A 27,002-nucleotide genomic window follows, 5' to 3' on the forward strand; every position below is an offset into this window, starting at 1 on the left:
CTGTTACAAGTTGAACAAAAATTCTAATAAACAATTATATTTTGAATTAAAATAGTTTTTGTCTTGCGTTTACATTAATTTTACATTTGAATGGCCAAAATTACAAATTTCAGTCTTTTAATGTGATTAAAAAGTGTGATTGATTAGTTAGTTTATTTAATCGATAGACAGCACTAGTATATTTATATTTATATATATAAGCAATATCACACTCGTAGCATGGCGATATGGCTGTATATCGGCACTGGGGGGAGGTGTGCGATGGCACGAGGCCGCAGGCCACATATATACAATGTGGACCTTTTCTTTTGTATGTTGTGAGCTGAAAGTGCAATGCAACGCAATCTTTTTGATTTAGTTGCTACAGACGTTTATGCAGGTTTGTTGCTAAGAAACACATGCGTGTGTGCGCACAGACACACAGACAGACGCATACACCGCGTGCAGGACAGGGCAGGCAAAGCGACTCCCTTCAGATTCAACACGCATGATCGCAGCGTTCATCAAATTTGCTTAAACTAAGCGTTCTAAAGTATGGCTGTATTTCACAAGGATTCTAACTAGTGCTGTCAATCAATAAAAAAATGTAACTAATTAATCGCACTTTAAAAAAATATTAATCGCGATTAATCACATTTAAAATACTGATACTCTGTCCTTGACAGAGACAGAATTGACATTGCACCAGTAATAAATATGGCATGTGACGTTTCTGTAATAAATATGGCTGTCAAGCCATGATCTTGATGGTTTATTGTGGGTATGTTCTTTACATGAAGAAATCTGTCACAAGTTAAACAAAAGTTCTATTAAACAATTATATTTTGAATTTAAATATTTTTTTGTCTTGCGTTTACATTAATTTTATATTTGAATGGCCAAAATTACAAGTTTCAGTTATTTAAATGCGATTAATCGTGATTACATTTTTAAAAAAGTGTGATTAATTAGTTAATTTTTTTAATCGATTGACAGCACTAATATATATATATATATATATATATATATATATATATATATATATATGTATGTGTGTGTGTGTGTGTAGGCACTGTTTACATTTAATTCAAAGGTCAAGCTCAATGCCTACACTTTGCGTTTACATAGTAGCCTGAGTTTGCTGTTATATCAACTCAAATGGTTGTAATAATGGTAATAAAGGTGAGGTTTTATAAAATGAAGATTCAGTTGCGCCAGCTTCGGGCCGCAGCGCACATAATCACAGGCCAATTCTGGCTCGGATACGGCAGCGTCGGCTCGCTAACGGCCACCGCATCTGGACCCGATTGACTCGGGCAGCAAAGTAGACTACTGTCAGAGTCGAGGTAAGTCTCTGGCAGGCGACAATCTAGCCGGAACTGGCCCGAGTGTATTTTGCTATCTGGTTAGGCGTGTATCAGTAAACAATAAACGATGAAATTCCCATCATTAAATTACTGCTAAAAACAAACTCTTTACAAAATTAAAGATCTGCACCTATATCAGCACGATAATCAGTGCTTTAATTGATCAAAACCATCTTTCGGGACTACTCTGGATTATTTGGGCTAAAGTCTCATTTATTAACACGGAAGAGGCAGCCAGCCCACAGGGTGGGATCTAACGACCGGGATCTTTACTCAAACGCAGGCTTGTGGTACTTTTGCATTTAACACACACGATAATGTGTGTGTGCAGGCTGGCAATGGCGTGATGTGTGATTGTCCAACTGTGTGATGTGGACTATTGCTGTGTTTGTAGATTGTCTGGCTGTATGGTGACAGAGGAAGGCTGTGGTTTTCTGTCTTCAGCTCTGACTTCAAACCCCTCACACCTGAGAGAGCTGGATCTGAGCTACAATCATCCAGGAGATTCAGGAGTCAAGCTGCTCTCTGAACAACTGGAGGATCCAAACTACACACTGGACAAACTCAAGTATGTGGAGCATCACTGGCCTTGTGCTTTTACATTGAATGGCTTTAAAAAGACACTAGAAAGCTCTTTTGTGATCAGCTTCAGTTTTCTGTGAGGGTTATGGGGTGAGGACAGACAGAAGATACAGCTTGTAGAGTATTCCAGTCATGTCTATGAAGAGCAAATCATTGAGTGTGAAATGAATCTCCTCTGTAAATGTTGGAGTGTATTGGCTCAGTTACAGTGACATTAAGCGGGACACACTGTACAGTTTCAGCATTTGAGCTGAGCAGAGAAACTTCTTCCTCCATTTCTGCTGAAGAATCCTACAATATCAGGTCAGGAATAGGGTTGGGGATTGAAGATGGATTCAGATTCTGGAATCAGACACTTGGATTAATGTTCAGACTCTTGTTCTAAAATCAACATCTGGATTCCTCTTCTCTGTGCACACGTGTATTTTTCACTTGCTAATCTGTCAGGAACTTGGGCGCTGGCGAGCAGCTTTAATAATCTGAACATAGTTTAGAGATGGACTGCAACATGTGCTCAAAGGCTGCATGTGCTGAAGAACGATGGCAAAGCTAAGTGTGATTACTGTCTAGGGGTTTAACCCACGTTTTAAGATTGATCAGGAATTAATTAGCTCATTTCAATGAATCGGATCCTAAAGTTTCGAATCATTGATTCGACTCAATTGAGTCAGACTGAATCAGATTAAAAGATTCACACTTTATCTACAATTTGTCCCGCAAACAGAAGACGTATCTTACCAATCTTGTTAATATTATTTACGTGGCCAACGATAATAACATAACACAGTATTGGGTTAACTTTTAGCAAGGTAACAAGATCTACAGCTCGAGGCAATGACTTAGAAGCACATAAACAAGAACACAGTTCTTACAAAATGAGAACAAAGATTTATTGAGCTACACTACGATACATGAAACTAACTATGTAATAAACAAACAACAAACAAACACACACACACACACACACACACACACACACACACACAAAGGCAGTTCATGCTCATGAATGGCTGTTGTCCTGGGTCACCACCGAGTGACAGACTGCTGAAAGTCAGTTTGTGGAAGTTCGTGCAGCTTCGGCGATCCTAAAACTTAAAAGAAGTTTGTGGTGACCCAATCGGGCAGGTGAGAGGGGGCAGAGAGCAAAAGCATGCGCAAGCCAGCTAATGCAAAAAGCAAAGTTTCTTTGTTGCAGGGAGTTTAAAGTGACCTGGTTCGGTCTGCCCCCATGGCACTGTCTGCCAATGAGCAGTTGCAACGAAGGGCGGGGCCACGCCCCATACTGACATAGGAAGGTTCAATCATTAACAGACTGCATATTGATTTCATATGGAAGAACTCTTGCAAGATTGAAATGATCTTACATCAAATGTTACAAGATGAATACTGTTTGTACTACTAGTTTTTCATTTACACCAAAAGATTGCAAATGTTACTAGCTTTCATTCAATACCAGACATACATTTTAGACACATACAGATCATTTTAATCTGCTTTAAGGGTTAAAACAACACATTGTTTAACCTGGTTGGTTGGAATAAACAGCATATGAGGAGCATTATGGCATATTATTCAAAGATACATCTGCCTTAGTTCTAACATTTTAAGAGATTGTCTTTCATTCACATGCATTCATTTCTCTTTGTCTCTACAAAATTGTCATCTGGCAGGATGTACCACATTACTAACGCATGACTGGGAGTCATTCAAAAGTCTCGTGAGGCGGTTTACGCTGAAAATCCTTTAAAGCCCCTTTGTTCAATTTAAATCGTTTACTAATTTCGCTGAAGGGTACTTGGAACAACTGTGGCCGAAGTGCTGGTCAGAGTAGCCCAAAATCAATTAGTGCTTTGTTATCATGATGGTTTAAGCCCTCAAGCTGGTTCAATGACTACAGACAATTTGGCTACCAGTTTCCGAGCCTTATTCGAACTGGTTTTGAGATCTGCAACATCCTTTGCATACACAGCAAATTCATTGGTGTTAAATTTCAAGTGTTGTGGTAATTCAGAGTAAAGTGTTAAAATTCTAGAGTTAGATAAAGGTAAAATAACCCTCTCGGCGTTAGAAGCTTATTTGCCTCCTTGTCATAAAGTGTAACATGTATCTACCTTTGTAGAAAACCCTTGTATTTGAGAAACTAATCAGAGTGTCTGAAATCTCGCCACACCCTCATTCACCTGGCCCTTAAATTAGTCAATTAGTTTAGTCCACTAGACAGAGGGAATGACCACAAATAAGTGAATTCAGACACCTGCTGTTGAACACCTGCTGTTAACAAGCACAAGCACAATCACTGAAGGAATAAGAAATTGAAGGAAGAAATAAAACTACAGACACAGCCTCACATCAAACCAACTGAATTAAAACAGAGGATTAAACAACTCCATTAAATAATAGCATAAGCAGCTTCACTGATTACAGTTTGACTTCATTTCTGTAAGAATATTTGACAATGAACAGAGGTTTACATTTTTTTTATTAAAAATATTTCATTTGACCTCACCATCATGGAGATCAGAGGCTGCTTATTTGAGCTCTTGAAGCTTTACTCTTATATCATGTTTATCTGGCTGCTATAGCTGTGTTTCTAAAACTCATTAGCTATAGCAAGAAAGGTCAAAAGAAACTATACTGTTTATGCTTAATTGTTATAAATTTAATTTTAGGTGTTTATTAAGTTGATTCATAAAGATATGTAAATATAGTTGCATTAAATCTGCATGGGACAATACTACTGACAGTCTGCTGCTCTTCATAGAAGATTCAACAAATAATTAGGATGCAATAATAATTAGAGTGTCATGCACTAAACATTCAAGCTCCAGGTTGCTCTTTATGACACACAGGCATCAAGAATCAGGACATGAACCTCAACCGTGGTTGCTAAAAAAAAAAAGCTGCATAGTTCATGCCGCAATGCATGCTGGGTGCCAGCATAGTACAAAGCTCCCAGCATGCATTGCAGCATGAATAAATTATGCAGCTTTATGTTCTTACAATCTCTTTCTTTTCCTGTATTTTGTGTTGTTTTTGGGAGGTGATAGTTCAGTAGTGTTTTTTTTTTTACTTGATTTTTATTTTTTTGTTTGTCACCATCATTGAGATTCAAAGACTAATTGTTGATGTCTGTGTGTTTTTGAGTTCTGCCATAGATCAAACATTTTCATTGTAAAGCTCGTTTTTATTTTTTTTTATTGGACTTTCAGTGGTTTCATTTATGTATATTATTTATTTCTCACACATAACTAATATGATATTGAATTAGAAAACAAGCAGGAAAGGATGCCTATGTTATCATTAATAATCTCTTCAGACTGACACTTTACTTTTCTTTTGGCTTTCCATGCTATATGTATAAATAGTGTAATTAACACTATCTATAGCAGCCAAAATAGAAGACATTTATAGCAAGAAGTTGAAGAGCCTGACTAAAGCAGACTCTGTCCTCCATCATGGTGACTTCAAATGAACAACAGAAATTTCATTAAGAGCTTTTGTTCACATGACAGAAATAAAGTCACTGGTCAGTAATAGGTGAAGCTCCATGATAAGTTGTTTAATGTGATGAGTTTTTTTTTTTTAAAGATGTTGAAAAATAACATTTTTTATTGTGTAATTTGTTTTATTTTTATTGATTATTATTTTATTTAGAGTTTTTTTTTTCTCAGTTGATTTCATCTTTGGTTTTGGCTTGTGTTTTTCTGTCCTTCAGTGATTCTGCTTGTTAACAGTTGTTCATCAATAATTCTCAATCCTCCTTTAATTAGACACTTAATTGTCTCATTAACTTCATCACTGTCTGAGTGTTCAGCCCTCTGTAGTGAGGACACTAGTGAGGATTTTGCTCTGGAATTTAAGGCTTACGTGTGTTCGAATGAAAAATACAGACTATGGGATTTGTTTTTAACAGAAATATTCTGGAAACTGAATTTACGAATGTAAAATGTTAAAAACAGCAGATTACTGGCAACCACTGCTGCGAGTATTTTGACATACATTTAACAGATATTTTACACAATAAGAGTTTGCTAATTAACACTCTGGGTGTTAAAAATTTTAACACTTTCAAAAATGTTATTTTAACACTTATAGTGGTTCCCATATAAACACTGAGGGAGTGTTAATTTTAACTCTAAGGTAGTTAAATCTACCAAATCTAAAATTTGCAGTGTGAGATCGATAAAAATACAGACTGTTGAATGTGCTTTTAACAGAAATATTTTGTAAACTGAATTTATGAATGTTAAAAACAGCAGATTACTGGCAACCACAGCTGCTGGTATTTTTCCGTAAAATCTAAAATTGAAAAAAAAGAAAGAAAAACGGTTTTTGTGTCACCATTGTGGAGGATAATAGCATCTCTGTTTAGGTCCAAGATGAACTGAGAGTATTTGATGTTATGCTGCATCTTCTTTTGTTTAAAGGTAACTGTGTAGTTACTAATGCAGTCAAAATCTGTTTGCTAATTGCAATCACACATGAAAACATTATTGCATCTAAAGACTTTACAGTTTTTTGCACTAAGCTATGATTTTGTAAAATGAACAATGTATTAGTTCATGAAAAATGGTTATGTTTTGTAAATTTATACAGTTATATAAAACTTCCATGTTTTTCACAAAAAGGATCTGGCAACCACAGCTGCTGGTATTTTTTCGGAAATTTAACAGATATTTTACACAATAAGAGTTTGTTAATTAACACTCTCTTGGTGTTGACAATGTTAACACTTTCAAAAGTGTTATTTTTAACACTTATAGTGGTTCCCATATAAACTCTGAGGGAGTGTTAATTTTAACTCCAAGGTAGTAAAATCTACTATCTAAAATTTGCTGTGTAGAGTTCCAACAACTGTAATAAATGAATATTGCAGCAGGGTGTCTCCATCAACATGAGCAGTATCTGTGCTCGCTTCACCAACAGCAGAGGAAAAGAACGCACTGTGTTACATTCATTGTGCATCCTGGCTGAACCAACAAGTGTTGTGTGTTTTAGCTGAAGAGTTTGGAGCGTGTAGCTGAGCAGCTCAGTGCTAGCTTTAGCTTATTAGCTGAGGGGGAAACTAAACAGCTCATTCTCTCCATCTGTGTGTGTTTACAGTCTGGATCATGGAGGACACACGAGGATTACAGCAGGACCACGCAAATGTAGGACTACACACACACATACACACACACAAACACACTCTCTCTCTCTCTCTCTCTCAATCACACACACACACACACACACTCTCTCTCTTTCACCCACACACACACTCTGTCTCTCTCAATCACACACACACACACACTCTCTCTCTCACACACACACACACACTTTCTTTCTCCCACACACAAACACACATACACTCTCTCTCTATCTCTCTCTCTCACACACACACACACACACACACAGAGCTGTGGTTATACATGTGTGTGTTCTTGTGTTCAGATGCCTGTTTCCTCACTCTGGATCCAAACACAACATACGCTTTTCTCATTCTGTCTGAGGAGAACAGAGAGGTGAAGCGTGTGAGAGAGTATCAGCGGTATCCTGATCATCCAGACAGATTTGATGGTATTTATCCTCAGGTGTTGTGCAGAGAGAGTGTGTGTGGACGCTGTTATTGGGAGATTGACTGGAGTGGAGATGATGTGTGGATATCAGTGTCATATAAGAGCATCAGGAGGAAGGGAGTAGATCCTGAGTATTTGTTCGGATGTAATGCTCAGTCCTGGAGTTTGCGCTGCTCTTCCTCCAGTTATATATTTTGGCAAAATGACACACGCACTGATCTCCCAGTGAAACCGCTCAGCAGGAGAATAGGAGTGTTTGTGGATCACAGTGCAGGAACTCTGATCTTCTACAACATCTATAGAGACACAATGAGCCTCATCCACTCAGTCCAGACCACATTCACTGAGCCGCTCTATCCTGGGTTTACTATTTGGTGTCAATCATCAGTCAAACTGTGCTGAAGACTGAGAAGGAGCAGTCAGTAGCAGTGTGTGTGTGTGTGTGTGTGAGAGAGAGAGAGAGTGTTTGTTTGTGTATGTGTGAAAGAGCATGTGTGTGCGAGTGTGTGTTAGTGTTTGAGTGTGTGCATGAGTGTATGTTTGTCTGTGTGGGATTTTTTTTTCTACAAAAATACTTTCTTACATCATTTTTTTTTTTTTTTGACACATTGTAACTCCACATCAGATGTAACAGCAGCTCTCCTACCTCCACACTGCAGACAGCGTCCTTATAACAGCACTGTTGTTCAAAGGTTTCAGCATCATTTATGGCCTTGTAATACTTTAAATATATTTTAATTCTGGACCTGACGAACGCTTTAAAACTCCCAATCTCTTGACCATGTACATCAGGGGTGTCAAACTCAATTCCTGGAGGGCCGAAGCCCTGTACAGTTTAGTTCCAACCCTGCTCCAACACACTTACCTGTAGATTTCAAACAAGCCTGAAGGACTAAATTAGTTTGATTAGGTGTGTTTAATTAGGGTTGGAACTAAACTGTGCAGAGCTGCGGCCCTTTTGCAACTGAGTTTGACACCTGTGATGTACATCATCTATTTAGTTTCTTCTTGTGATAAGTAGAGCAAGTTTTGCTTGAGCAACTAAACAGTGAATGAACTGCTATTTCAGTTTGTGTTTCTGACTATAGCCAGCTCCAGAAGAAACTTACATTGAGTCAAATTCTCTCCACATTTCAGGAAAACTCTGCTCAACATATCAAACTATTGTGGTAAACGTGTACAGTCTCTCTATGTCCACAGAAGAGACACTCGTCATGGACACTAGAGTGAACAACACGTATGAAATCATTCACTGCCACAATCCCCTGCAGAATCCTCCATTGTAAATCCCCAACACATTTTGTCAAAGTTGGTTTATACAAAACTCTCCACACTGGTTTTCCCCCTAAAGTATCATGAAATGTCCGTTATTTCTGTTAATCTGCCTTTGTCACCTCTCTGATCCGTAATAATAATAATAATAATCATAATATTAGACATTTGTTTGGACATGATGTGCTCTCTTCAACAAGCAGCTTTTCTCTTCATTCTGCAGGCTGTTCGCTCTGGCAGTTGGTCAGATATTTGTAAGCAAGCCTATAATAAAAAGCAGAGTTATTCTGCAGTCGGGTGATGTGCTCCATCAGGCACAACAATCTTGATAGTATCTTGTAGTGTGCTGTGCCACAGTTTTCATATCTTGTAGTAACATATTTTTAAAAGTGTACTGATTATATTTTTAAATATAGCCTACATAAATAGGCACAATTTAAACTTTCAAAACATCATGTTTTTCCCACCTCGGGCATTAAAGCCTTTATATTATTTTCTCTTTTATTCTTAATTGGGCAGCCATTATTCTCAACCCTGTAATAGACTAAACTGAGTTGGTAATAATGGTATTCTACAAAGCTTTTGCTATAAAACCAACATTTTCCTGTTGCTCACATGTCCCTCAAATCAGTTTAATGGCTAAAATATCACATTTTTAATGAGTTTTAGATTCAAATGTGATTTAAGTTACAATTATACATACTTGTGCATTCTGTGGTCTCTTAATTTTTAAAAAGTTTTACATTTAGATGTCTTACCCCACCCACAAAATTACAATGTTAGGGCTTAACATGCTGGTTGGTTCTCAGCAATATTTTTTTTTATATTTAATTGTTTTCCTTTAAAAATATGAATCTCACAGGGTGGAGAATACAGTGACGGGTTTAAGACCATAACAGGGTTAAGAGGGCACTTAAATTTCAGTTTTAATTTGTTTTAGTTCATTTGAAATTACATCTAACACTTACTTAAAATTTATTTTAGTAAAACATTTAGCAAAGGCATTAATGAGATAAAGGCAAACCGGGATGAAATGAAACTTCATTAAACCAAACCACAATCAGAATTCAAAAAATTGAAGTGCTGCAGGTAACTGGACTGTTAGTAACCTTTAAAAATGCTGATAAAGGCCTGTGTTATCCAATATATTGCTGAACAGAACCTACAGTAAACAGAAGCAACAGGTAAAGTCTTGTCTAAAACTTTATTTCCTGGAACATAAATAAAAACTGCAGCAGAAAAGTTCTTGATGAAATTATTAATGAAAATACTTAATAATATTAATTAAAAATAAAATTATATAGCCAGATAGGCTGATCTGCTTATTTCAGAAACTGCTGATCTATTGGGATTTTCACACACAACAATCTTTAGGAGAGAAAATTATATAGTGAGCAACAGTAACTGAAATAACCACTCGTTACAACTGAGGACTGCAGAGGAGCATCTCTGAACACACAAAACCACACTTCCAACCCTGAGGTGGATGGGCAGCAGGAGGGGATTCAATCAGGGATTCCAAAACCTTTTGTTTGCCTAACCCTCTGTATCTATAATATTAATACGAGTTATGCCCTCAATGACCCCCTCTCTAAAGTTGGGTAATTGTCACATGACATAGAGATAAACAAATGAACTAATACATAATTTAAGTATTTTTTTGTTCTGATTTTATTAGCTTTACATAAACTCATGATGAAACTCGTGACACTCAATATAAAATCTGCTACTGGTACAGGTGCCGTGTCTGACATTAAATAGTGTCAAAGTTTAAGTAAAGCACAGCTTCAAATATTCTATCAGTAACAATTTTTTTAAAAAATATTTTTTAATGAATATTCTTGATTAATTAGGTGAATATACCCAAAACAATGACATGTGTAATGGGGTTGAGTTTTTAAAGCAGAATGTCCTCTGCTCCTTCTGTGGTTTAAAAGAGAATTCCCACATGGCAGCAATTAAACAAGAATATGTTATATTGTTTGGAAATAAAAAAAAACAATCATATTCCATCTTAGTTTTACGTTACGGGGTTGAATTGTTAAGCTTGACCGCATCCTTCCTAACTATAATAAAATCAAAAAATGTAAATAAATGAAAATATAGCTTCTTTTGCACCATCCTGAGAAAGAGAGCTGAATGATGTCACTTTCCGTCTGGATGTCATATAAGAGTAGACTCTGAATTGCTGGTGTGACAGGGTTGAGTTTATATTGAGGGACATAACTTTGTACCCTGTTTTTTATTAAAAAATCGTATTTTTTATTTATCACAAGTAAATAACACAAATAAATAGTTGTAATACTAAAAAAAAATTAAACACTGTGTCTACATGCAATTTCAAAGAAGTGCCTCGGGGGCATGACAAATAGCTTGGTTTGTGACAGACAAATTATATTTTTTATGCTAAAGCTGCATTTAATGTATTTTTTTATTCATTATAATGTACAAAGTAGATCAATGAAAAATGCTTTTAACATGTAATTTAAGTCGACAACCACTATAAAAAAATATGGGGGACTGAAATATTACAGAACGCCAGGAATGACTTAATTATATCTAAGATAATTTTGTAAAACAATATGTTTTGTTAAATGTATAATGTATAAATAGTTCCATCACATCAGCTGAGGCAAAAAGCAATAATGCAGCCATTTCTTCTTGTAGTGTTGATGTGGCTGTTTTGAAAGAATTTGTGTGAAAGGCATCAGGAACTACTGGCAACTGCACAATTCTGTGTAATGTTTTCACACTTCCATGTGTCGATTTTATTTCTCAATCATTTTTACATTCATTAATTTTATCAGCCTTCATTGTGATCATTTTCTCTTTATTGGTTATACCTCACAATCACAAACACTCACAACTGGTTCCATTCTTTTGAATTGTGTGGGTTATTGAGCCAGGTTTCCATTCGATTCCTGATTTTGCTCCGCGAGCAAAGGGCAGGAGTGGGCGTGTCCAGCAGGGGAGAAGGAGGGCAGTGAACAACTGTTGTCAGTTAGCTCACAGAATGAAACACGTGATTTTATAGTTTATAAAGTTAAAATGCAAAGAAATAAACAGTAATGTAATGCCCGGCTACATTTGTTATTCGTAATTTCATATACACTTAACCACAATTTATATCATTATAAAGATAATCATGTTCATATAAACTCTATAATTGAAGACTTTTCCCTTAATCCCCTTGTCTGAACCATAGGTCTGAATGCAGGCTCAGTGCAGCAGGCCTCTTGCCCTGTCTATTTCAACCATTAGCCCTGTTGGTAATCTAGAGGATTTAGGCGAACACAACAGCACGGCGATGTGTCTAAATGTGAACAAACTCCTGATAAAAGACAATGTCCGCCATTCTCCAATTCTCGTACTGCTCTTCCGTCAAAAATGCTTGCTGCACACACAGCTTTGCTGTATTGGCCCTGACAGGATCTTAGGGAAAAACATGCAACAAACACTGTGGATCATGATAACAAACACATACGAGCCTTCATAAACGGTGTGATGGTTGATGGGTCAGATGACATTAATCATATGAGACACAAAAAAATCACTGATGTATTCTGATATTCCTATGCGTAAAAGTACAACTCTTAACGATGAAATGAAACGTAAGAGAAAGGAAAGGCGACTCAGACAGAGGGCGTGCCGAGCCAACAAATCAGCTGGACGAACTCTCTGTGAACCCCTTGCTACTTCAGATGACCCTCTTGCTAGTAGTCGAACTCTGAATGAACTCCCAACTTGTACTTTTGCTGAACTTTCTACCGAGTTCACGCACCTGAATTTAAGTGCATAACTATATAGCACATTATAAATCAAGGCTGATATTAAAATGCCTAAATGTTGATTTATATGATACAATGTACTCTTAATGACTATATATCTGTCTTTTTACTGTTCAAGTGATTTAGCATGCTCCTTGAATGTATGATTTAAGTAGTCTGTGCACCTGTGTTTAGGGTTGATTTATGAATACTGTCACTGAGACACTGAGTATAAAAGCTGACATCTACTCTTCAGCTTTGCGCTTCCCGACTTCTGTTCATTGAGGTTGGTCGCCCTTTGTCCGCCGACTGGGGACAAAGTAAGGATTTTGTTTTCTGTTTGTCTTTTGTTTATTCTACTTTATCACTGGATTTTATTTTATTAATAAAAGTGTATTTTATTACTTTTCTTCACTGGAGTGGACATTGAATTCATTTTCCAGAACCCATCAAAGTTACCCTGTGTGGTAAAGTATGATCTAATTTATTCTTTTGCAAAATACATTCTTTAAAGACGATCCTTTAACTAAACTCTTGCTAAGAAATATAGCTAAGGGAGGATCCTGATCTTAACTTTGTTTAATTAGGGTGATTAAACAAAGGGAAATCAGCACAATGTACATCAATATTTCTCACATATTATTGTAGCTCAGTTTGAGCTGAATACTAATAAAACACATGTTGGCTAGTACTGTGTAAAAAGTAGCTGAAATAAGCACAGAAGTCAGGGCATGTCAAAACATCTCAGGGGTCCCAAAATCAACTCAGACCCCTGAGGGTTAACTACAGGTATAGTATGAGCAGTGTGAAACATAATTACTGATAAACCATACTTCCTGTTATCTGGGGTTTAGTATCACCCAGGGTTAACATGTTCAAGCATGAAAAGCTCTAATATGAAACTGTCTGACTGTAGATATTGTAGAGTGGAGAATCATTTACCTCAGTGTCTCCAGTTTACAGTCTTCAGTCCATCAGAGAGAAGCTTCACTCCTGAATCCTGCAGGTCATTGTTACTCAGGTCCAGCTCTCTCAGGACACAGTTTGAGGACTGTAGAGCTGAAGACAAACTCTCACAACACTGAACAGTGAGAATACATGTGGCCAATCTGAGAACGTAGAACACACATTACTAAAAACCACACTGTTAATGTGATCAGTCTGATGTAGCAAAGCAAAAAAATCAATAAATCAATAAATAAATCAATCAATCAATCAATCAATCAGGTGTTTAAACTCAGACCTCAGTGTTTCTAGTTTACAGTGTTGACTCTTCAGTCCATCAGAGAGCTTCTTCACTCCTGAATCCTGCAGGTCATTGTTACTCAGGTCCAGCTCTCTCAGCACACAGTTTGAGGATTGTAGAGCTGAAGACAAACTCTTACAAGAATCGGCAGTGAGTTTACATGTCATCAGTCTGAGAAAGAGCACACATTACAAAAAACACACTGTTAATGTGATTTGTCTGATGTAACAAAACAAAAATCAATCAATCAGGTGTTTAAACTCAGACCTCAGTGTCTCCAGTTTACAGTGTTGACTCTTCAGTCCATCAGAGAGAAGCTTCACTCCTGAATCCTGCAGGTCATTGTTACTCAGGTCCAGCTCTCTCAGGACACAGTTTGAGGATTGTAGAGCTGAAGACAAACTCTCACAGAACCGAACAGTGAGTTTACAGCGCTGTAGCCTGTATAGAGGATAAACACAATATGTATGTGTTGATCTGGTGTGTTTATTAGTCTGACGCACGTCTGACTGTAGTGACTGGTTTAACTTCACTAGTTAGTGAGCACATCTGCTGATTTTAGCTTTAAATAGTATTTATGTCTAGAAAATACAAATGGCTTCCTTCAGAATTTCCAATAGTCCAACTCTTTATGTAACACCTAACACTGCAAAACAGGATTTTTTAAAATTGTTTTATTTATTATTATTTAACAAACAAACTAATGACAATAATCTTCTGTAGCATCTTTAAAGTTGCATCTCAAAGCACTTTTCAGAATAAAATGAAACAGATGCATATGTGACAGAAATATAGAAGATATATAAATATATTCATTGTTGTTTGCTGTTTGTGTGTTTTTGTTTCTAAAGATTCCTCCATGTCAGTGATCAGGATTGCCTGCCCTGTAATCTTGCCTGCAGCTCCTCAGCCTTATCCAGCCATGTCCACCGATTCAGTTGTCTCTAGTACAGCAGTTTCAATCTTCTCCAGTACATCAGACACAGTTTCTAGCGCTAACGGTATGTTGTAGCGAGGACATAAACAAGGATGTAAACAACGGGAAATGCTGTTTGGCAATGCTAACATTTCAGCTAAAAATTCAGTGCAAATTCAGTGCAAAAAATGCAGTGTCTCTCTATGAGGACACTTTCCCGGCATTTTACATCTCAGATAACTAACACTCTAAAAATATGAGAATGTTTCATATGACTCACACATGCTTATTCTGAATATATGTGACAGACACTTGTCAGATGATATTTTAGAGAGCAGGCGTGAGCTTCAGCTGTGTCCTCAGTGTCATTTTCTGTCTGATTTAGGCTCACACTGATACGGCTAACAGCTACTCTGACTGATAGGATTTACACAGCGCAAAAGTGTGTGCTTGTAGAGCCGTGACACTTTTCCTGGTGACGTGAAGCCAATCTGCAAATCACAGCACAATACATTAGCTGACCAATCAAAGCCTCTTGAGGACAGGCCTTTCAGAGGAACTAGGACATATGACATTTGTCTTCATGTTAGCTAAGTAGCTGTATATAGTCAAAGTCAGATATATAAAAATAAGCTTTTCTACAAATAAAGCATGAGCACACATCGCATTGCATTCTATCAACACAACCAAGCCTTAAAAACACACTCTAGACCCCCCCTTTAAGGACATCCAGGCAGTCTAGAGGTGTTTGAAACCTCCAGAAAGGTAGGCTTGCATCATCATGGAGGGTTTCACCAGCTCCACTATAGCTCTGTGCTCATGCTGTTTATCCTAATCAACTTAACTCAATTTATTTCTAGAGCACTTTCAACCAACCACAATGGCTACCAAAGTGCTGAACATAAAACACAGAATACAAGCAAACATACAAGAAACCAAATACATCAACTCACAACACACAAGTAAAAATTGAAGAAAATAAGTGTTTCAGTGACCTCTGAAAACACTCAAGAGTTGGAGAAGTTCTTAAGGAGAGTGGAAGATCGGCCCAGAGTCTTCAGCTGTGACTGGAAAAGCTCTATCACCCCACATTTCAAGCGTGATTGTGAAACTGGCAAATAGAGTCGATCCTTAGTGTGAAGAGATCTCACGGGTTGGTGTATATTAATTAGCTCAGAAATATACTCAGGGGCCATGGAGGGATTTAAAAACATAGAGCAGTACTTTGTACTGAATTCTAAACTGGATTGACAGCCACACTTCAAATTTTAGATAGTAGATTTAACTACCTTGGAGTTAAAATTAACACTCCCTCAGAGTTTATATGGGAACCACTATAAGTGTTAAAAATAACACTTTTGAAAGTGTTTACATTGTCAACACCAAGAGAGTGTTGAATAGCAAACTCTTATTGTGTAAAATATCTGTTAAATTTCCGAAAAAATACCTGTAACGGGGAGACTGACACGGAGGGATCCATTTTGCAGTATTTATTAAGTCACACTTAAACATCAACACCTCGCACGGCTGTGCGAACATACAACATACAACTCAACGATGATTAGCAGATAACAGAGGCAGAGTGATTACCAGGCTTGAGTCAAGGGCAGGCAGTGTGGTTCAGAGTCCGTAATACAGGCTTTAGTCAGGGGCAGGCAGCGAGAATCAGAGTCCGTGTAATCAGGCTTTAGGTCAAGGGCAGGCAGAAGACAGAGCAGAGTCGAGAAACGGGCTGAAGTGGTCAACGGGAAATCAGGCAGGATAGAACGCTCAGAAATGCTGGCCGGGGCTAAACAAGACTTCGCAATGAAGTGAGTGTGTGAGCTGCTAATATGTGGTACGTGGGTCATTAGTGAGATGGAGAACAGGTGTGCTGGGATCTGAGTGAGAAGGATGACGTAATGGTTAGAAGTCCGGAGATGGTGACCTCTGCTGGTCAGCGAGGGGAATGACTGGGACCGAGTCGGTGACAGAGCCCCCCCCCAACGAACGGCTCCTGAAGTGAGGCAATTCTTGACGCCGGGGTCTTCCACGGGGGCGAGGGGCCGGCATCTCCGGATGTTGTGAGTGGAACTCTTCCAGTAGTGTGGTGTCGAGGATGTCCTTGCGGTTAATCCAAGATCTCTCCTCCGGACCGTACCCCTCCCAATCGACGAGATATTGGAGTTGTCCGCCCCGGCGTCTGGATCTCAGGATCTCATGGATCTGGTAAGCCTCTTCGCCATCGATCATAAGAGGCGGGGGACCCTGTTCACCGGCTGCCACCTCCCTATCCATCTCGGCTGGACCAGCAGCAGGCTTGAGCAGAGAGACATGGAAAGTTGGGGAAATACGAAAATGATTAGGGAGTGTCAGTCTGAACGAAACAGGAGATATTTGTCTTTCTATCTGGAAAGGACCCACGTACCTGGGACTGAGTTTCTTGCAGGGCAGCTTGAGGCGTAAGTCGCGGGTGGAAAGCCATACCCATTGTCCTGGGGAATACATGGGACCAGGACGTCGGTGTCGATCGGCTTGTTCCTTGAGACGCCTTACGGCGTGAGAGAGGTGAGTGTGAGCTGCGTTCCAGACCTCTTTGCAGTTTTTAAACCAGGTATCCACCGCAGGGAGTTCAGAGGTCTCGCCGGACCAGGGAAAGAGCGGAGGTTGGAAGCCCAGCACGCATTGAAATGGGGTTAATCCAGTAGATGCCTTTCTGAGGGAGTTCTGAGCATATTCTGCCCACATCAAAAATTTGGCCCATTCGTTCTGGTTCGAATGACAATACGTGCGGAGGAATCTGCCGATTTCTTGGTTCAAGCGCTCTTTTTGCCCGTTGGATTGGGGATGATAGCCGGATGTTAGGCTAACGTTGATTTGGAGATTTTTAAAGAATGCTGACCAGAGTCGGGATGTAAACTGGGGACCTCTATCCGACACGATGTCTTCGGGGAGACCATAGTACCGAAATACACACTCGCAGAGTAATTCGGCCGTTTCCATGGCTGTGGGCAGTTTGGAAATGGGGATAAGGCGGCAGGATTTTGAAAATCGGTCCACTACGGTGAGGATGGTGGTTTTGCCCTGAGATATGGGTAAATCGGTGATGAAATCTATAGCGATGTGTGACCAGGGGCGATGTGGCACCTCCAGGGGTTGGAGTAATCCAGCTGGACGGTGACGGGAGTGTTTGGACATCTGACAGGGTGAGCATTTGTTGATGAAATTGATTACATCCTTGTGTATGGATGACCACCAGTAGCGGGATTGAATCATTTGTACGGTGGCTGTGCTGCCTGGGTGACCGGAACTGGGGTGATCATGTACCTCGGAGAAGAGTCTTTCTCGAAGTGACGGGGGAACAAAGATTTTATTCTCTGGACAGGGCTGCTGAGAAGGATTATTTTCGGCGGCTTGAAGGATCTCCTGTTCTATATCCCACTGGATGGGAGCGACAATTAGAGGATCTTTGATTATGGGTTCATCAGGGATTTCAGAGGTCTCATCGTCTGAGAGGCGGGACAGAGCATCTGCTTTGATGTTTTTCGAGCCATGGATATAGGTGACTTGGAAGTCAAATCGGGTGAAAAACAGCGCCCATCTTGCCTGTCTAGGATTCAGACGTTTACAAGACCGGATGTATTCTAGGTTCTTGTGATCGGTGATGACGATGAAAGGGTGTTTTGCGCCCTCAAGCCAGTGTCTCCGTTCTTCTAGCGCGGCTTTCATGGCGAGGAGTTCTCGGTTTCCCACATCGTAGTTCCGTTCAGCGGAGTTGAGCTTGCGAGAATAGAAGGCACAGGGATGGAGCTTCTTATTCACTAGGGATCGTTGGGACAGGATGGCTCCAATTCCAGTGTTGGACGCGTCAATTTCGACTACAAAGGGTTGTTCGGGATCAGGATGACGCAGAATGGGTGCACTGGAGAAGTGAGTCTTTAGCTGGGTAAATGCTCGGACAGCGTCGGGGTTCCATTTAAGGCGAGCATTGTTAGCTTTGACCATGGCGGTCAGTGGGGCAGCGACTGAACTGAAGTTCCTTATGAAGCGTCTGTAGAAGTTAGCAAAGCCCAGGAATCGTTGTAGTTGCCTGATGGTTTCGGGTTGTGGCCATTGTGTCACAGAGTCAACCTTTTGCTGGTCCATGGCCACGCCTTCTGGACTGATAATGTAGCCAAGGAATGAGATGCAGGTCTGATGGAATTCGCACTTGGAGCTTTTTGCATACAGCTGGTTTTGAATGAGACGTTTGAGCACTGCCCGAACGTGCTGGATATGCTCAGATAGCGAATTGGAATAGACCAGGATGTCGTCAATATATACTATGACCCACTTGTTGAGCATGTCTCTAAATATCTCATTTACAAATGCCTGGAACACGGAAGGACTGTTTGCTAGGCCAAAGGGCATAACGAGATATTCGTAGTGGCCGTCAATTGTAGAGAACCCGGTTTTCCACTCGTCTCCCTGTCGTATGCGGATGAGGTTATATGCACTACGGAGGTCCAACTTAGTGAAATACTGGGCGGATCGGAGTTGTTCAAGGGCGGCAGGAACCAATGGCAATGGGTAGCGGTATTTGACCGTGATCTCATTCAAGCCTCGGTAATCGATGCAAGGGCGTAAGCTGCCATCCTTCTTCTTGACGAAGAAAAACCCTGCTGAAGCGGGAGAAGTAGATGGTCGAATAAATCCTTTTTCTAGCTCCTCAGAGATGTAATTCTTCATAGCCTCAGTTTCAGGTTGTGAGAGAGGGAAGATGCGACCACGAGGGGGCGTGGTGCCGGGTAGCAGCTCAATGGCACAGTCATTATCACGATGAGGAGGGAGCTTAGTAGCCTTCTGCTTATTGAATGCTTCAATTAGATCGTGATAAGCATCAGGAACATGACGGAGTTCAGAGTCTTCGGTCTTGTTAATTGTGTTGATCTGGATAGGGGAAACAGGATGCAGACATTGGGTAAAGCATTGATTGCTCCATTTTATGATCTCACCAGTTCTCCAAGAGACTTGAGGGTCATGCTGTTGTAGCCATGGTAACCCAAGAATCACAGAGTGTTTAGAGGAGTTGATGGCAAGAAGGGAAATTTCCTCTTCATGGAGAGAGCCTGTTTGAAGCAAGATTGGCAGGGTCTGGAATTTTATACGTCCTTCTCCCAAAGGGCGCCCATCTACAGCAGTGATGGCTATGGAGGAATCACAGGAGGTTAAAGGAATGGAGTGAGTGGTGGCAAACGTGTAATCAATAAAGTTACCAGCGGCTCCTGAATCGATCATGGCCATAGTCTCAATCTCATCTCCATCGTTTCTCAAAGTGACAGGCAGATTCACAACATTATTAGTGGTAGTGAACATAGTGGTTGCACTCACCGAGAGGGTTTTAGGGAGAGGCTTGTTGGGACATAAAACCTTCGTATGACCTGGAAGTCCGCAGTAAATGCACAGGTGATTTCTTCTCCGTCGTTCTCGCTCTTCTGGGTTCAGGCGGGTCCTACCCAATTGCATGGGTTCAGCGGAGGTTTCAGGGGATACAGGACTGGAAGCAATTGAGCAGAGCGGGTTGCGAGTGCGGAGGAGAGTGTCTAACCTTATGGAAAGCTCGATAAGTTGATCCAGTGTTTTTCCCTCGTCACGACATGCCATCTCTCGCTGCAATTCTGGTCTTAGAGCCTTTCTGTAAAGCGTGGCAAGCGGATCATCAGCCCAGCCAGTTTGCGCTGCCAAAGTGCGGAACTGCAGGGCGAACTCAGCTGCGGAGCGATCTTCTTGTTGGATGCACAATAGCTCCTCGCCAGCATTACGACCACCCTCCGGATGATCGAACACAGTGCAGAAACGTTTGAGAAAGTCATTAAACGAGGGAAATATCGGGGTACTGTCTGGCCAAACTGCAGTAGCCCAGTCTAGCGCCTTCCCAGTGAGCAGAGAGCACACAAAAGCAATTTTCCCATTCTCGTCCTTAAACAGATGGGGCTGTTGGGCGATAAACAGTTTACATTGCAATAGGAAGCCTTTACATTTTGCTGGGTTACCTGAGAACTTGTCAGGAAAAGCCAATCGAACTCCGGAAGTCATCGGGGGTTGTGCAACAACGAGCGGACTTGGAGAGTAGTTGGCGGTGGGTTGCGCAGTGGCAGCAGCTTGCAGGTTTTGTAGGGATTTCACCAGTTCGTCTGTTAACTGGGTTAGATGTGTTAGTTGTTGTTGGTGTGTTGACAATACCTGAGCTTGTGATGTGACTTCGTGAGACAAAACCTGGATGGCTGCGGGATCCGTGTTGGGCGAAGTCTTCTGTAACGGGGAGACTGACACGGAGGGATCCATTTTGCAGTATTTATTAAGTCACACTTAAACATCAACACCTCGCACGGCTGTGCGAACATACAACATACAACTCAACGATGATTAGCAGATAACAGAGGCAGAGTGATTACCAGGCTTGAGTCAAGGGCAAGCAGCGTGGTTCAGAGTCCGTAATACAGGCTTTAGTCAGGGGCAGGCAGCGAGAATCAGAGTCCGTGTAATCAGGCTTTAGGTCAAGGGCAGGCAGAAGACAGAGCAGAGTCGAGAAACGGGCTGAAGTGGTCAACGGGAAATCAGGCAGGCTAGAACGCTCAGAAATGCTGGCCGGGGCTAAACAAGACTTCGCAATGAAGTGAGTGTGTGAGCTGCTTATATGTGGTACGTGGGTCATTAGTGAGATGGAGAACAGGTGTGCTGGGATCTGAGTGAGAAGGATGACGTAATGGTTAGAAGTCCGGAGATGGTGACCTCTGCTGGTCAGCGAGGGGAATGACTGGGACCGAGTCGGTGACAATACCAGCAGCTGTGGTTGCCAGAATCTTTCTGTGAAAAACATGAAAGTTTTATATAACTGTATAAATTTACAAAAATTAACCATATTTCATGAACTAACACATTGTTTATTTTACAAAATCATAGCTTAGTGCACAAAAATGTAAAGTCTTTAGATGCAATAATGTTTTCATGTGTTATTGCTAGTAGCTAACAGATTTTGACTGCATTAGTAACTACACAGTTTCCTTTAAACAAAAGAAGATGCACACACGTAAGCCTTAAATTCCAGAGCAAAATCCTCACTAGTGTCCTCACTACAGAGGGCTGAACACTCAGACAGTGATGATGTTAATGAGACAATTAAGTGTCTAATTAAAGGAGGATTGAGAATTGTTGATGAACAACTGTTAACAAGCAGAATCACTGAAGGACAGAAAAAAAGCCAAAACCAAAGAGGAAATCAAATGAGAAAAAAAAAACTCTAAATAAAATAATAATCAATAAAAATAAAACAAATTACACAATAAAAAATGTTATTTTTCAACATCTTCACTTATTTGTGGTCATTCGCTCTGTCTAGTGGACTAAACTAATTGACCAATTTAAGGGCCAGGTGAATGAGGGTGTGGCGAGATTTCAGACACTCTGATTAGTTTCTCAAATACAAGGGTTTTCTACAAAGGTAGATACATGTTACTCTGTGTGACAAGGAGGCAAATCAGCTTCTAACGCTGAGAGGGTTATTTTACCTTTATATAACTCTAGAATTTTAACACTTTACTCTGAATTACCACAACACTTGAAATTTAACACCAATGAATTTGCTGTGTAGTCAGGGTTCAAATTAAATCAGATGTAGATCTGCCCAGAAAGAAAAACACTAGATGCTGAAATAGGTATAAAACTCTTTCAAAAAGTGTAAAAATAGGAGCATTAATAGAAACATTTACTGTAATATACAATCTGTCCTAGACATTTCTATTTAAATTTAAAGGAGTAATAAGGCCTCAAGGCTCTGTTCTGGGGCCACTTCTCTTCTCCATCTACACTTCATCTCTAGGACCAGTCATCCAGAGACATGGATTCTCCTACCACTGCTATGCTGATGATACCCAGCTATACCTCTCTTTTCATCCTGATGATCCCTCGGTTCCAGCTCGTATCTCAGCCTGCCTGTTGGATATTTCACACTGGATGAAAGATCATCATCTTCAGCTGAATCTCGCAAAAACGGAAATGCTTGTAGTTTCTGCCAACTCGTCTCTACACCATAACTTTTCAATCCAGATGGATGGGGCAACCATTACTGCATCCAAAATGGTGAAAAGCCTTGGAGTAACGATTGATGACCAACTAAACTTCTCTGATCACATTTCTAGAACTGCTCGATCTTGCAGATTCGCACTCTATAACATCAGAAAGATCCGACCCTTCTTATCTGAACATGCAGCTCAACTCCTTGTTCAAGCTCTTGTTCTCTCCAAACTGGATTACTGCAACTCTCTACTAGCTGGGCTTCCAGCTAACTCTATCAAGCCTCTTCAACTGCTCCAGAATGCAGCAGCACGAGTTGTCTTCAATGAACCTAAACGAGCACATGTCACTCCGCTGCTAGTCCGTTTGCACTGGCTGCCAGTTGCTGCTCGCATCAAATTCAAAGCTCTGATGTTTGCCTACAAAGTGACTTCTGGCCTAGCACCTTCTTATCTGCACTCACTTCTGCAGATCTATGTGCCCTCCAAAAACTTGCGTTCTGTGAATGAACGTCGCCTCGTGGTTCCATCCCAAAAAGGGAAGAAATCACTTTCGCGAACGAATGAACATTCTTCTTTGGCTCTCGGCGAAGGCGGTCGCTCTTCTTCCCGCTCCGTCCCATATCTCTCCTGCTAGCACCTCTTGTCTCGTCTTATTCTATCTCTGAGGCTCTCCTTGTCCTGCTTTCCAAACGAAAAAGGAATTATGGATTTGATCAACTGGTCTCTGAATGCAATTGACACCATCTTCTCAACGAGATCGCTGGGCTCCGGGGAACCCAGCTGTCCTGCGGGGACGCTCGCAGCTGGATATGTGATGGACGGGTGGGAGAAGTGGAGAGTCCTCTGTCTAGCTGCTCTGTCTCTGGAGGATATTGAAGATATCTATCTATTCTGAACTTTGATAACAGGGTTTCTGCTGATGGGCTTATGCGGGGCCCAGGGATATCGGAAACTGATAAAAGCGGTCAGCGCAGCTCAAAACCCCACTAAGCTGGCCGGCTTGATTGAAACACTGATGGGTAGGGTCGCGAATCAGACTATGGTCCTTGACCGCAAACTGGAAACCATCGAGGTGAAGCTAGCGACTCTGCAACAAATTTTGGCCAGATCGGGAGACAAGTGATGGACATTAAATATCTGTGAAATTGGCAGATATTGACCTAAAGTTGAAGTATCTTACTGTCTTTTTTTTCGGCTCTCCTCTTACTCCTGCCAGACGGCCTCGGCTGGAAGTAAACAACTCCCTGGGATAAGCAAGATAAGCGGACGCTCTGAAATTCCTGCCCCTGTCAAGGACACCTGCGGGACTCTGGACTATGCAGGCTCACACACACACAAACATATCTACAGATAAACATTCACCACCGATCCCCATCCAAACGCCTTCGTGTGCTTTTACCCACGTGGGGCGTGGGCGGGGCTGTGACTTGCGCCGGAAATGGCTGCTGGACCAGCTGGCTGCCCGCACTCAACGGACTGTTTTCCATTACCCCTGTTCCCATCCCCTCTGTCTATGTTGTGTCTTGCCGGTGTGCTTATGCAAAGATAGGGCTGTTTTTCTCCCTTTTCTCACTTTGTCCTAATCAAGGGCAAGCTGAGGGGGTGTTTTTTAGCCTAACTGTCCAAATGTATCTTTCTTCGTTTCTAAATGCTACCTCCTAAGATCTGTCTCCCCTGAAAAGTTGTTTATGGTCTGGGGGGTCCAATTTCGCTATGCGAAAGTGTAGTGACAAATAAAGGCTTGATTGATTGATTGATTGATTGATCTATGTGCCCTCCAAAAACTTGCGTTCTGTGAATGAACGTCGCCTCGTGGTTCCATCCCAAAAAGGGAAGAAATCACTTTCGCGAACACACGCTCAATCTGCCCAGTTGGTGGAATGAACTCCCTAACTGCATCAGAACAGCAGAGTCACTCACTACTTTCAAGAAACGACTAAAAACTTAACTATTTAGTCTCCACTTCACTTCCTAATCTACAGTTGCCTCTTTGAATATCACACTAACTGTACAAAAAAAAAATACTAATACCATTAATACTTCCCTTCTTAGACTTTACAGACCTGAAACTTGCCTATAGCACTTATTCATTGTTGCTCTTAGTTGTGTAAATTGCTTCCTTGTCCTCATTTGTAAGTCGCTTTGGATAAAAGCGTCTGCTAAATGACTAAATGTAAATGTAAATGTAAATTATAAGTAACTAATAATGTTTAATTGAAGTTAATTTGCTAATTAAAATAAATGGTTAATTAAGACAGATAAAAGAGGCTTAATGTTGATAATATGATTTAAGAGCAATCAATAGGAGAAGATTTTCCAGCTGAAGTTCATATTGTATTTGAAGATTTGTTTTTTTTGGATGGTAAATATTTCAAGTATTGGGTTTCTATTGAGTTTATTTTAGGTAACTACCAGAGGAGGGTAGAAACTTGTTTGTACTTGTGTAGGCTGATGACTATCATATATTGTATACACCAGAATGCATAAAGGGTTAAAATTAGGGAGAAGATCTTAGGATGGACACTGTCACAATATGTGGATGATTGAATTATCTGCAACTTCACAAAGATCTAGTTCAATTAAAAGACTTGACTGGAGACCATTGCTCCAAACAGTGAGAGATGATGACTGTTTTTGGTGTTGACTGGATAGAGAATTATTCTGTAAACAAGTACAGTTGAGAAACTATGATGAGTAGATGAGTGGAGATGGTACCAGAAGCAAATTATGAAGCAGGAACAGTTATTCATTTGTGACGAAAGAAGCACTTCCAAGGATTTGAAACATCAGCAGAAATGAGTTCATAAAAGGTTTGCATTCATAAAGTAATTAAAGTCAAAGTGAATAAGTGATCAATAAATAAAAACATCTAAAGGAGTATGAAAAATTTTGAATAAAGCAAAAGAGAGAGTAATTGTATTATGCTCAATTACCAGAAATGGCTGAAAGAGATGAAGATGATCCATCAAGGCCAACGCTCAATGAAAGATGTGAAAATAATAAACTTAATGAGTTTAATGTGTTAACAAGTGCATTGGTGAATGATGGCATGGAAACTGACAGAAACAGGCATCTAACACTGCATCACATGAACTACTATTGGGTCAACCCTTGCAAGAAACCACATGAAACTTTGCATAAAACCTTTCATATAATCTCACCTATAACCTTGCACATAACCTCTTGGAATGGTTTGCAAGGATGTCTAATGCAGTAGGGACTTAAATAAAGAAACAATTAATTGCCATGTGCAAAGCGATATCTGTGCAGGAAACCAGAAAGGAGCCATGTGAGAGAGCAGTGATACAAGGTTCAATTGGTCCAGCTGATCGAGTCTATCTGTGGATGTTCTGGAAAAAGGAGAGAGCTCAGGAGGAAAGGACCATATCTGGATGAGGGCAAATCCAACAGCTGCCAAAGTGGATGCCATTAATGGGGTACCAATGCCTCAAAGGAGCGAAAGGAAACAACTCCAGCAAGGGAAAGCTGACCGGAAACAGAGGAGCCTGAATATTCCAAAGCTCTAAACTACTGAGTGCAACGTGTGGAAGGACAAGTTAATCAGAACAAAGTAAAGAGTGATTCTGATAATATGCCTGAATACCACATACAGCAGTGCCACAAGTCAAGGGATGATAATTGCACAACTGCAGATTTCAAAACTCAGACTCTTAACCACACATCTCCATTAACATCTATTAAAGTCAAGTGAAGATGCTGGTAGCTTAGAAGAAGAGAAACAAGGATGACCAAAGATCAAGATCAACACTTGATGCTTTTTATGTTTGCATATTGAATTTGTTTGCATATTGCTTTTATGGTACCTATATATAATATCACTTCAGTATATTCTACATGAGTGTGAAAACCAGCAGCTAGGACTGAACCAACTGAATACTTATGCTTAAAACATTGTTGTCTTTGATGTGTTAAGAGAAAAAAACAGAGTACAGTCTTTTACTTCCTTCAAATCAAAAAAGAGGGGAGATGTTTGGCTGGACTTCTGTCAAAATACAGTGGCATAATCTAGTCAATTGATAACAGCTATGTGGCTTATATCAGTCACTAGATAGAGGTAATTAAGAGAACTGGATTATGAAATTGCACTTTGGGTTAAAAGACAATAATATTAAGACTAAAGTCTTAAGAAGAGGGATTGAAGAAGATTTCTATTCTCTCAGTGTGTAGTATTTTCTAAGTGTAAAGCAGTTAATTTTCTCTTAAAATGTATGTAGTGTTTGCAGCAAACATGCCAGCATGTGTTAAAAATACTGTGTAATATGAG

At 40.2% G+C, this 27,002-nt stretch overlaps 2 protein-coding genes across 7 annotated transcripts in view; one reads left to right on the plus strand and one right to left on the minus strand.

Moving 5' to 3' along the window:
• The window catches only part of LOC148681160 (protein NLRC3-like), a 345,676-nt gene that overhangs the window by 9,696 nt on the left and 308,978 nt on the right, over positions 1–27,002 (plus strand). For 5 of the 6 annotated variants that reach the window (XM_088650155.1, XM_088650153.1, XM_088650154.1 and 2 more), the window contains 3 exons: positions 1,741–1,914; positions 7,032–7,078; positions 7,359–12,931. The exons of the other annotated variant lie outside the window; for it this stretch is intronic. In XM_088650155.1, coding sequence (XP_088506281.1) covers positions 1,741–1,914; positions 7,032–7,078; positions 7,359–7,885 — 748 coding nt within the window. In that variant the 3' untranslated portion in view covers positions 7,886–12,931. Of the gene's footprint in view, positions 1–1,740; positions 1,915–7,031; positions 7,079–7,358; positions 12,932–27,002 lie in introns of those variants that run through there. 6 annotated transcript variants of the gene reach the window in all.
• LOC148681161 (uncharacterized) lies at positions 8,821–14,248 on the minus strand. The gene is made up of 3 exons (XM_088650829.1): positions 14,036–14,248; positions 13,766–13,939; positions 8,821–13,631 (listed from the first exon to the last, which is right to left on the minus strand). The coding sequence occupies exons 2-3, from the start codon at positions 13,933–13,935 to the stop codon at positions 13,466–13,468; spliced, it is 336 nt and encodes a 111-aa protein (XP_088506955.1). The 5' UTR covers positions 13,936–13,939; positions 14,036–14,248; the 3' UTR covers positions 8,821–13,465.

This window comes from Danio rerio, chromosome 4 (genome assembly GCF_052040795.2).
Source record: "Danio rerio strain M-AB ecotype USA chromosome 4, GRCz13ab, whole genome shotgun sequence".
Lineage (NCBI taxonomy): Eukaryota > Metazoa > Chordata > Actinopteri > Cypriniformes > Danionidae > Danio > Danio rerio.